Below are 13,472 nucleotides of genomic sequence, written 5' to 3' on the forward strand. Positions count from 1 at the left end.
TCGCTTGCGTGAAGCGAGTGCACGTTGGTTTCGTTTTTACAGAAACCGTGAGACATGCATAACGTGGTGTTAGTGGGCACTGGGTAGTGGGCACATTCACCATGTTTGAAGCGCAACCGACCTGAGTCGGTTTTATGTGCGCGAGCCCTGTGTGACAGGCTGTGCTTATGTGTAGGGATGGGCACTGGGCAGTGGGCATTCTTACTACACACGAAACACCATCGGCCGTGGCCGGGACACCAGAAAATACGCTCTTTTGGGGATTTATCTGGGTAGCCGTGAAAACGGCATTTGTGTGCAGGCAAGCGGGTGACAGAACCGACTTGTTGGCTGCAGAAAACACTGGAACAGTCACATTTTCTGGAACTGGACGAGCGAATAGCTTTGGTGTGAGTCCGGCCGCAGCGGGACTGGAACACCGTCGTTTTCCTAGCTGTGCTAGGACGACTTCGGGGCCTCGGGCTTCACCGTAACCTTAGGTCGTGGGCCGCGTCCTGCGGGGCGGCGACCGGATGAGCGGGAGCGCGGTCTCGCGCTTCTGGCCTGGCGGCGCTGTGAAGTGGAGGCAGTGGACGGTGGCTGTGGCTGTGAGCTCTGAGCAGACGGTTTCGCACGGCCTGCTGCAGAGCTGGAGCGCTTCGGGAGGAAGTGCTTCATAGCCTGAGACGCTTTCTGTACCTCTGCGAATCTCTCCGCGAAATCTTTGACGGAGGATCCGAAGAGGCCTGCGGCGGAAAGCGGGGCGTCGAGGAACGCGGTGCGCTCAGACTCGGCCATTTCCGAGAGCGTCAGCCATAGATGTCTCTCAGACACGGTGAGAGAAGCCATAGTCCGTCCAATGGCTTGCGCTGCAGACTTAGTAGCACGAAGGGCGAGGTCCGTGGCACTCCTTAAGTCCGGCACGCAGATCGCGTCAGGTCCTTCCTCATCCAGCTTACGGAGGAGATCGGCCTGGAAGATCTGGAGCGTTGCCATGGTATGCAACGCTGACGCAGCTTGCCCGGCGGCGGAGAAAGCGCGGTGGAGCAAGCTCGACGTCGTGCGGCAAGCTTTAGAGGGTAGGGCCGGCTTAGCGCGCCGTCCAGCGGAGGGCGGGCATAAGTGGGCCGCTATCGCCTCTTCAACCGGCGGCAGCGAGAGGTATCCTTTGTTCTTGGCATCGTCAACGGCGGAGAATGCCAAAGAAACAGCAGGACGCACTCTAGCAGAATAGGGGGCGCTCCAGGACTTGGCGACTTCTTCGTGTAACTCAGGAAGAAAAGGCGCCGGTCTGGACACGGGTGAAGCGCGCTCCCCAGGCAGGAAAAATCCATCCAGCCGGTTGTGAGCGGGCTGCTCAGGCGAAGACCACTCGAGGCCGAGGCTCGCCGCGGCCTGTGCGAGTACTCGCATGAGTTCCGTCTCGATGGAAGCTCTCTTGCCTGACGAAGTGCGGGCAGGGGGCGCGGGGTCCTCAGAGCCCGCCCAATCCTCACTGCCTGACGCCAGGATAGAGCAGGAATCATCCTCTCCCAGCAGGGCTTCCTCATCCGCGATATCAACGGAAGCGGCGGCAGACGGCGGCCGCTGTCCGTCAGGAAGCGAAACAGAAGAAGCCGGGGAAGCAAGCGGGCGAACCGGCGAGCTTTGGCGGCTGAGGGAGGGTTCCGGGGCCCGCTGGGCACGGCGCTTTTTACGGCGCGACGCCGCGGCGGGCGGGGGAGCAGTCTCGGTGAAGACGGCTAGGCGAGTCCTCAGAGTCGCCATTGCCATCAGCTCGCAGTGAGGGCATCCGCCGTCAGCGAGCGCGAGAGCTGCATGTTCCTCACCCAGGCAGGAAACGCAGATCACGTGGCGGTCCCCGTCGCTGAGTGTGGCTCTGCACGAGCCGCAGGAAGGCATCTTTAAAAAGACGCTAGCTCTTTTAGAAATGTGTGTCGCGGCGGCGACACACACACACAGAAATACAGTGTAATAAAGAGAAGGATATAAGCGCCGGAAAGCGCAGCAGGAAGGCAGGAAGGCGGCGCGGCCAGCGACTTCAGTGACTCGTCCCGCTGAAGGTGCTCTCTCTCGACGGCGCGGCTTCTAATCCAGCTCCAGCGATGCGTGTGCTTCGCTTGAAGGATGAAAAATCAGATAATAGCTGCCTGCGAGCGATATTTATAGGCCTAGACCACGCCCATTTCGGCGGGACGTGACGCAGCGGGCGCGAAGTGCCCTGATTGGGTCTGACGTCACGCCAGGCCTCGCTCGATAGGCTGCTGCAGTTGCCGCAGAGCAGCCAATAGGCGCGCGAGCTGTCTCGCCTATGTCTGCATTGCTGCTGCAACGCGTTTTGCATTATTACAAAATTAAGGATAATTTTTGGCTTCAATATCTCGCGGAAAAAGGATTTTCCCCTAGCGTAAGATATCTTACGCAGTACGAGAGACCTCTCGTAAGAGAACAAACAGGGTGTGCTTTCTGCCATCTCGATCTTGGGGGATTTTCTTTCTGGAGCACGTTACAAAAATGAAACAAAACTCAGCAAATACTTGTCACACATGTGAGAGTCTTTTTTTTTTTGTCATTGTGCTCACTTTCTGTTTGCCCATTTTCAGTCTGAATCTCATTCGCTTGGCCCTTGTTAATTAACTCATTAGCTCCCTCATTTAGTTCTAGTATACGTACTCCCTGTTTTGTTCAGTTAATTGTCCTGTCTCGTCTGTGTTTGAGTGTGCTATTCGGTTCTTCAAGTTATCTCCTGTGTGTTTCCTTGGTGGTATTTTCATTTAAAGACTATTTTTAGTATCTCCTTCATCATGCTCTTTTGTTCTCAGCCACCTACCGTGACAAAAAAAAAGACATGAGCAATATATCTATAGAAACATTTAAGTGTCTGCTTTTAAATGATCTAAATGAAAATATTATATATAACATATGAGCAGAAATTGCTAAACAAAAGCTTATTTGATGTGGCAGTATATTCTACAGTAAAAACTGTACCCAAATCTAGTCAACAAAATGTTCTTTCATATTTCGCCTGACTGTAAGGTTGTTTTTATGAAATATTAGGGCATATAAAATGTTAATTTGCAGTTTAATACGTTGCTTATACAAAGACATTTTATTTCAACATATTTCAGTCGATTTTTACTCATCTCAGTATAGCAAAGCATTTTACAAAGCCTGAACAAAGAGGAGATTCAAAGGTTTTGTTTTTCAATCTGTTTTATTGTAATTCCTCTATGTGGAGGAACTAAATGTTCTAAATTTGCTCTAAGCAAATCAAATGTGAGCAAAATAAAAAAAAGAATCAGTCGGCTATAAACAAAGCAATTGTGAGCGATAAACAAAAGTAAAGGCAGGTATCTCACAGTAAATGCTTACGCCCCCGTTGATGCGGGCTCTAAGCAAATCAAATGTGAGCAAAATAAACAAACCATGTCAACATCAGTCTCTGTTTTAAAAAGCTGTTCATTCATTCACACACAAAAACGCGATTCATTTTTAAACAGTATTTTTGCCAGCTGTAGTAGCTCCACAACAGCGCGCATCTGTGCGTTCATTCATTCACACACAGAAACGCGATTCATATTTAAACAGTCTTTTTGCGTGTACAGACACTTGCGATTAGAACAAAGCAAATAGAACTGACCTATTCCTCAGCCGGATCCGTTTGCTCCTCGAAATGAAACTTCCAGAACTTCTGAGGTAAATTTTCCAGGATTATTATAAGATAGTATTATTCCTCACAGCGTCGTAAAGTACATGAGTCTGAAATCCAGTTATCCAGCTGATGTGGGCGTTTCACAGGTCTGTATGGGATCGCCTCACATTTGCGTTTGAATAGCGCTTGCTCTCCGTGGGCGGAGTCACATTAAATTTAATGAGCTGAGATGAGAACGACTGACATCTCTCTCTTTTCATACATATTACATAAACTGTGAATATTTGTTTTTTATAAAAATTACTTCATTTAAAAGAAGAGAATTCAAGCTTCATGCCTGTGCCTGTTTGACTGAGTATTCGCTGAGTTACAGTTCATTTTCGGACGCGTTTCAGAATGGATTACACTGACAGAGAGAAAGCAGAACTCGCATCATGTTTATTTTTCTTTATTTGGCGAAAAGCACAACACTTTGTTTTTATTGTGAGTATACACAAAAATAATACACACTTAACAGGATTGAGTGATGTAAAACACAAGTATGTAAGATCAAAATCAACAGATTATTTTTCGTCTCTGTTGCACTGATAAGGAAAAAAACGAGCCTATCGCTCCGGCGCGACAGCCGACCTCAGGAGGTTAATAGTGATTAATAGTTTACACTTTAGAAGGGGGGATGCAAAAAGTGTTGTAAATGATTTATTCATGCATTTACACATCATTTATAACAGGTGTTGAACACTTTGTAGTGTGTACTGCAGTGTAAGTGTTGACTGGTGAGGGTATAGACAGCTGTCTTCACTGACACACATGGACTCTTTAACCCCCTGAGGTCTACGGTATCGCCGGCGATACCAGCTCGCTTTTTTTTTATTAGTGTAAAAGAAACTCATAAATACTCTGTTGACTTTGATTTTCCATAGGAGTTTCATACATCAATCGATTCTGTTAAATGTGTATTATTTTTGTGTATACTCACAATAAAAACAAAGTGTTGTGCTTTTGGCCAAATAAAGAAAAATAAACACGAAGCGAGTTCTGCCTTCTCTCTGCCAGTGAAGTCCATTCTGAAACGCGTCCGAAAATTAACAATAACTTAGCGAATACTCAGTCAAACAGACATACAGACACACAGGCATGAAGCTTGAATTCTCTTCTTTTAAATGAAGTAATTTATATAAAAAACAAATATTCTCATCTTGTGAAATCTGTATTAAAAGAGAGCGATTCCAGTCGAGCTTATCTCAGCTCATTACGTTATAATCGGCCACGCCCACGGAGAGCGCGCGCTATTCAAACGCAAATGACTGAGACGATCCTGTGAACGCCCCCATCAGCTCGAGAAAACACACACGTTTATTTAGATCATTGTTTACACCGTCTTGCAGCGCTGTGAGGAATAATACTAATGGAAAATGTCCCTCAGAAGTGCGGGTATATCGAGGAGCGAGCTGAGGAATACTAGTACGTTTTTTCCTTCTCACGTGAATTTCTTCACGTGGGTTTCTGTTTATGAATGAATAAACGGCAGAGATGCGCGCTGTTTACCACAGCTGGCAAAGACAGTTTAAATTTAAATCGCGTGTGTGAATGAATGATGATGTTTTAGCAAACTGCATTGCTATACTGAGATAAGTAAACATCGACTGAATGTTGAAATAAAATGTAGGCTATTTGTATAAGCAACGTATTAAACTGCAAATTAACAATATGCCCTAATATTTCATGAAAACAACGTTACAGTCAGACGAAATATGAAAGACAACATTTTGTTGACTAGATTTGGGTACAGTTTTTACTGTAGAATATACTGCCACATCAAATAAGCTTTTGTTTAGCAATTTCTATATATAAAATACTATTTTTGTCAAAAATAAAGTCATCAACTAAGATGTTAGCTGTTCCAATGTTGGCTATATTCAAACTAATGAATACATGGATAAAATGTAGGCCTATAATCATTTTTTTTACAAAGAAAGAGTACACTTGAAATATTGTTGAAATTGTAATTATTGTTGTAATTGTAACCGTTTTAATAAAATAGCAAAACATATTTACAAGATAGATGTAAGCAAAATCTTAAATGGTCAATATAAGTCTTCTTCTAAATATATCTTTTGTCCTTGCATTGTGGCTCAGTCAGTGTCACACCTGAGTGAATGGCTCATCATTATGCAGAGTGGGTGTATTCTAAGGTGTAAACCACTCCTCGTTCACGCCCCCTCGCATATTGGCTTTCTAAGCAAAACCTGTTTTACATCAATTTAAATCAATGTATGGTTTTATGTGAACGATAAAGCAAGACTATTTTCACATAATTTTGAAGAAAAAACTATAGGCGACGACATCCATTAGTCAAAAGTCTTATTGCCACATATTTAGTATGTGTTTTGTGGCCTTATTTCAAAAACTTTAATTTTTAGTTTTTTCGATAACCACGCATAAACATCATTCTCTCAAAAATGAAAACATGTACATACATGTGGCTCACATATTATTGTAGTCCTGTTTGTGCTATATAGAGTGAATTTACACCTTTGCCATTAATATGTTTATAAGCAACTGAAAAAAGCACAAATGTCAGAGCATGTCAGAACACCCCCAGGGCCCCAAAAAACGCTCAGACTCCAGAGGAGTAAACTGTTTATGCTGTGCACCTGATGTAAGCTCCAGTGGAAGGTCAAACCGGTTCACATTAGCACTAGATCCCACACAGAACACAAGTCTGTGCTGATGAGATAAAGGATTTAACATAATACACTGGAATCACCTGACTGTAAGTGATTTACAAATGTTTATCCACTTCAAAACAAATAAATTACTCTTCTTAAAATGACTGCTTTAGCATACCTGCATGTTTGTGCTTTTGAACACAGACAAGCTTACAACTTAAATATACGTCAATAAATTATATACTGATCATTTACTAATGGTTTATTCATCATTTGTTCATGTATAACCATTGTTTATTAAGATAATGATACTAAAACAATTTTGACAAATACTGCAATGATTTATAAGTGATAAATAATTTATCAGCTAATCAACCATCTACTATTAAACAGTTTGACTTATTTCATGATTTACATTTTTTAAAGATTACAACACATTTGTAAATCATTAGCATACCACTTATTAATAATTTATAAACATATAGTCATGCTGTGTAAATGATAAGATCCTCATTAACTAATAATTTATAAATGACTTATAACTGAATTAACAAAACATTTATAAAATGTTAGTATACCACTTATTAACCATTTATGAATGTATTGTCATGTTTTGTAAATGATTAGTTCATCATTAACTAATAACTTCTGTTAATGTTATTATAAAGTGTTACCGCCTCTTTCACTAAAGACCACCCCTCTGCTAGCTTTGGCATCAGTCGAGCGAGTTGGCGACTTGCAGGCTCTCTCAGTGGATGCATCTTGCCTCAAGTTTGGGCTTAATGACAGTAAAGTTGTCCTTAGTCCGAGAAGAGCCTATGTGCCTAAGGTGCTTTCCATACCCTTCAGAGCACAAGCTATAGCGGTCTCTGCTCTCCTTTATACTGAGGATGAGCAGGCGCTACAACCACTCTGCCCGGTCCAGGCCCTTGGGGTGTACCATGAGTGCTCTAGCCAGTTCCCACAGTCAGAGCAGAGACGCTCTCATTGGAAAGTAGACGCGATTGCGCTGACGTACAAGTCCTTAGGATTGCAATTCCCTATACAGGTGAGGGCAAACTCCACCAGAGGAATGGCCTTCTCTTGAGTGTCCATGGCTGACATCTGTGCGGCGGCCAGCTGGTCCTCGCCATCCACCTTTGCCAGGTTTTACAACTTGGACGTCCCTGCTCTTCAGTCACACGGATACTGTCCGCTTAACCAGTCCCCAACCTCTGGGGTTTTTTTTCACTTGGGAGCAGCTGGGGAAACTTTCCCAGGATCTAGATGTGTGGAAAACTCCCGCAAAAGTAGGAGTTTTAATGGGTGGTTTGTTGGCCGTTACATTCTAAAGTTGCATTGTTTCACACTGTACACCTCTGGCAACACAATGTATGCTTAATCTTGTAAAAGCAAGTGTGAAACATTGTTTTACCTAGGCTTAAATTAGGGGTTTAACCCCCTGAGGTCTACGGTATCGCCGGCGATACCAGCTCGCTTTTTTTTTATTAGTGTAAAAGAAACTCATAAATACTCTGTTGACTTTGATTTTCCTTAGGAGTTTCATACATCAATCGATTCTGTTAAATGTGTATTATTTTTGTGTATACTCACAATAAAAACAAAGTGTTGTGCTTTTTGCCAAATAAAGAAAAATAAACACGAAGCGAGTTCTGCCTTCTCTCTGCCAGTGAAGTCCATTCTGAAACGCGTCCGAAAATGAACAATAACTGAGCGAATACTCAGTCAAACAGACATACAGACACACAGGCATGAAGCTTGAATTCTCTTCTTTTAAATGAAGTCATTTATATAAAAAAACAATTATTCTCATCTTGTGAAATCTGTATTAAAAGAGAGCGATTCCAGTCGAGCTCATCTCATCTCATTACGTTATAATCGGCCCCGCCCACGGAGAGCGCGCGCTATTCAAACGCAAATGGCTGAGGCAATCCTGTGAACGCCCACATCAGCTCGAGAAAACACACAAGTTTATTTAGATCATTACTTGTTTACACCGTCTTGCAGCGCTGTGAGGAATAATACTAATGGAAAATGTCCCTCAGAAGTGCGGGTATATCGAGGAGCGAGCTGAGGAATACAAGTAAGTTTTTTCCTTCTCACGTGAATTTCTTCACGTGGGTTTCTGTTTATGAATGAATAAACGGCAGAGATGCGCGCTGTTTACCACAGCTGGCAAAGACAGTTTAAATTTAAATCGCGTGTGTGAATGAATGATGATGTTTTAGCAAACTGCATTGCTATACTGAGATAAGTAAACATCGACTGAATGTTGAAATAAAATGTAGGCTATTTGTATAAGCAACGTATTAAACTGCAAATTAACAATATGCCCTAATATTTCATGAAAACAACGTTACAGTCAGACGAAATATGAAAGACAACATTTTGTTGACCAGATTTGGGTACAGTTTTTACTGTAGAATATACTGCCACATCAAATAAGCTTTTGTTTAGCCATTTCTATATATAAAATACTATTTTTGTCAAAAATAAAGTCATCAACTAAGATGTTAGCTGTTCCAATGTTGGTTATATTCAAACTAATGAATACATAGATAAAATGTAGGGCCTATAATCATTTTTTTTTTACAAAGAAAGTACACTTGAAATATTGTTGAAATTGTAATTATTGTTGTAATTGTAACCATTTTAATAAAATAGCAAAACATATTTACAAGATAGATGTAAGCAAAATCTTAAATGGTCAATATAAGTCTTCTTCTAAATATATATTTTGTCTTTGCATTGTGGCTCAGTCAGTGTCACACCTGAGTGAATGGCTAATTATGCAGAGTGGGTGTATTCTAAGGTGTAAACCACTCCTCGTTCACGCCCCCTCGCATATTGGCTTTCCAAGCAAAACCTGTTTTACATCAATTTAAATCAATGTATGGTTTTATGTGAACGATAAAGCAAGACTATTTTCACATAATTTTGAAGAAAAAACTATAGGCGACGACATCCATTAGTCAAAAGTCTTATTGCCACATATTTAGTATGTGTTTTGTGGTCTTATTTCAAAATTTTTAATTTTTAGTTTTTTCGATAACCACGCATAAACATTATTCTCTCAAAAATGAAAACATGTACATACATGTGGCTCACATATTATTGTAGTCCTGTTTGTGCTATATAGAGTGAATTTACACCTTTGCCATTAATATGTTTATAAGCAACTGAAAAAAGCACAAATGTCAGAGCATGTCAGAACACCCCCAGGGCCCAAAAAAACGCTCAGACTCCAGAGGGTTAAAAGACGATAACCTAGGGTTAAGCTCAATGTGAAAAGTTCTCATGTTTTTTGTCTCTTCTACCATTAGAGCTAGATGTATAAAACTGAATAAATGGCTGTCAATAGAATTAAGTAATTGGGACTGAACTCATGATTTCTGACCAGTTTATTACATATCAAATTCATAACAACTTAGTTATTTTGTCATTATTTTATTAGATTTTTAAAACTATTTTCCGCTGAACTTTTCCACAGACCAGCACCCCCTTTGCAGCCCCAGAACCCAATTTTAAAAAATCCTTGTGAGGTAACTGTTTTGTTAGCCTTTTAATACTGAAACACCAGATAGAATTGGAACATTAATTTAATAATTAACATTAATTGCGTTGGAGAGAGGTGACTTTTCTCCTCTCAAAGGTCTCGAAGGTTAGAAACATCACAAGCTTTGATGAAACTTCAAGCTTCAAATATATTAAAATATAAAATGCATAGCAATCAAATCAGATGGACATGGAAAAAATTAACTGTGCAATACGTCTAAAAAAGATTGTGGAATCTACTGAAGGTGTGTTGTGATACATTGTGTGCTTCCAGTGTAGACGGCTAATGACCACTGTAATGAAAATCTAATTGCTCATGTATGGTGTAGACCACATGTGTCAAACTCAAGGCCCGCGGGCCAAATCCGGCCCGCCACATTATTTTATGTGGCCCGCGAGAGCATATGGGTGTCTTAAAATTAGGAATGCAATAAAATTTAGGCTGCCGAAAATTTTCGGCCGAAAATAACATTTTCGTTTTTTGGCCGAAATAGCCTACTAAAAAGCCGCCGCGCCCCTCCGTGTTCGGCGATGGTTTGACTCTGGCTCAGCGTGTTTTATGACTTTGCGTGCGAGTCCGCTTCCGAAGATGCATAACTTCGTTCCGTTCCCCTCGGTTCCGCTGTGTGTGTGCGCTGTGCTCTCCGCTCCGTGTCCACAGCACGTTCTGCTCAATGTTCCGCAAGCAACCTCCGTGTGTGTGTGTGAGTGTTGCGAGTTCTGCTCACGCTCATTGGAAAGGCAAAGTCCGCTTAAAAAACGTGCCGACATGAAATTTCTCTGGACTTGTTTCTTTTTGCAATAGTAGGCCTACTACTCTGCTGTAACATGGTGTATAGCCGTGCTGGGCAACACTGGTAAAATTACACGAATCACGATCCTCTCGTTCACTGGTCCTCTCCCTGATCTGCTCCTGCTCTGACAAAAATAGCTTTGTAGTGCTATAGGCCTACTTTATTTCGACAATTGGTAAAAAAAAAAAAAATCTGTTAAATCTGGTTCTGCTGCATAGAACTGATTAAAGAATAATATATTGATATTTTATATTATTTTAAAATAGGTACCAGTATTAGCCTTTTCACCATTTGTATCACCCCTCTTGTCTGTGTTTGCACCACTTGCATCATTAAGCCAGTAGGTGGCGACAAGTGACTGTCTTTAGGAGTGAACAATTGAACTTTAAACTGATTAGTTTTAAAAAGATTGCACTGGTTTTTGATTGAAATGTAACATCTATGCAAAATAATCCTTGAAAGATTTCTCATTTAAGGCCATTCCCGTTTGGAATATGTGTATTGTCAACAATAAGCAGAAACATTCTGCATTTCCATTTTGTAGTGTGGATCATCATCATTCATTGCAACATTTATCCTCATTCTCATTTTTAAGAATCTGTTATCTTGACAAATAATTTATGCTACTGCCCACTGACATGCTTTTAAAGCTATTGTTATCCCAAAAAAAATGTGGCCTTTAAACACCTTAAAATGCACATATGTAGGTCAGAGAAATCCAAATTTTATCGAACCCCCCTAACTACCTCACATTTGAATACGCATGACTGTGTGGTAATGTGTGCTGGTGTGGCTAGTACAGTGCCAGGGCTGAATTTTGAGCCAGTTTGCCCCTGCATATATACAATAATACAATATTATCTGTATCAAATCATTATTACCCAGCTCCTGATGTTTTGGGCTCATCCCCTGATGTTTTTAAAACCTAGAAACACCCCTGCAAATGCATATACAATATTTGTAACTTAAATAAGTAATAATCAAATAAAGAGACAATATATTAACATTTTAAAAGTCTTACAGTTACAACCGGCCCTTTGAGGGCAGCCATAATGCTGAAGTGGCCCTCAGTGAAAATGAGTTTGACACCCCTGGTGTAGACAGTTCAGGAGGCCGATGAGATGTTGTTTTCTGCATATTTCTGTGTGTGTGTGTGTGTGTGTGTATTTTCTCACCACTGAGACGCGTGATTGTCCAGTTCTTCCTAACATCAATAGGTTGTAAGGGCAGCTCAAAGGAGAAGGGTCCAGTGTTGGGTTCAATGTCTGCATCCAACGCTGTGATGTTAATGCCGTTGTTCTCAGGTTTTTCACACATCACCGTCTCTGATGGGAAAACCTCAGGAGCATTATCATTGACATCCAGAAGAAGGATTTGCAGAGTACCGGTGCTGCTGGCCGGAGGAATCCCTGGAGACCAAACAGACTCATTATTGTTATGCTCCCTTCCTGGGACACTATCCCAGTGTGCTACCAGAGGACTCCCTCTCCTGAACATTAAACACACCTGTTTCTAATCTGTTCATCAATCAGAGACTATTTAAGCACTGCAGTGCAACTGTCACAAGATGAAGATGAGGATGAAGGACTGAAGACAAGATCAAATTATAAACGCAGTTTAATAAAACTAAAGACGAACTGGTGTAACAATGTGTACTGCTAGCAAACATACACAAACAATGACCAACACTGAAGACTGTGAAGTAAATACACAGAGATCAGGGGCGTCATGCAAGCCAAAATTCTGGGGGGGCACAATCTGAGACGTTGCAATTGTTTTCTGACGGGTGATATGGATCATGTTAGGAGGGGAATTTTTTTAATTCTGGCTGCTAAACATACCATTTCAATGCAGTTTGGGAGGGACAGAAATACCTTAACGGAGCTAGCAGCAACCCTCCTCTATCTGAGGACTAAGTTAAAGTATCTATTTTGTAAGTTTATGTAAAAGACAGGTTGATGAAAGAACTGTAAGCTCAAATTCAAAAGCTTTTGAAGTCTACTTCATTAAAGCATGTTTACACACACACTTACTGTACACTTAGGCCTACTACACATGATTTTAAAAACAGTACCATTGCAGTTTTTATGTTATGATAATTGGTATGTGACCTAAGAACGATCTTACATTAAAGGTACATAAAGGTGCTGAGGTCTGACTTTGTGGTGCTCTGAAATTAAGTTATTTTAATATTAATATGTGATGAAGGACTTTGAAAGAAGTTTGACAGATTTCAGTGCTGAATAAGGTTAACACTACCCCGTTTATTTGAAAATGGTTAATATTTGACAGAAATGTAAAAAAGTAATCAAATCAAATGTAATATGTAACATTACTTTAGTAAAATCATTGAAATACTGTAGTTACACTGCTCATTATTATATTTTAAATAAGGAACTTGTAAAGAGTAATTTAGAGCTGCCTGATCCGTGAAGAACCGTGAATAACAGTCTATGGGAGAAACATCAAGTCGATGCCTTGATAACGTTAGGTTGGATTTTGCAGTTAGCCTACAACAAATTTAACACCCTCGTTTCTATGAAACTGAAAACAATTGAACCAGCTGGAGACTTTGACACAAGACAAAACAGAACAGATGTTTCAAAACCGATCAGATAACGTTACTATGGCTTTGTATGGCAGTAACGTTAGCCAACTAGTTTACGGTTAGACTAGGCTAGCTATCGATAACGTTACACTGACACAACTTAAGTTAATGCTCTGAATTCACAGCTAATATCAAATCCATAACTTTTTGATCAAGTTAAAATTTCCAGGTCAACCACAAATAATCCCACAACCTTTTAATATCATCCGATA

At 41.1% G+C, this 13,472-nt stretch overlaps 1 protein-coding gene across 1 annotated transcript in view; it reads right to left on the bottom strand.

Moving 5' to 3' along the window:
- The window catches only part of LOC309501926 (cadherin-2), a 112,054-nt gene that overhangs the window by 31,003 nt on the left and 67,579 nt on the right, over positions 1-13,472 (bottom strand). Inside the window, exon 12 of the mRNA XM_082174217.1 lies at positions 11,828-12,061. Coding sequence (XP_082030343.1) covers positions 11,828-12,061 — 234 coding nt within the window. The remainder of the gene's footprint in view (positions 1-11,827; positions 12,062-13,472) is intronic.

The sequence above is a fragment of the Leuciscus leuciscus genome (assembly GCF_965113295.1).
Source record: "Leuciscus leuciscus genome assembly, chromosome: 6".
Classification (NCBI taxonomy): domain Eukaryota; kingdom Metazoa; phylum Chordata; class Actinopteri; order Cypriniformes; family Leuciscidae; genus Leuciscus; species Leuciscus leuciscus.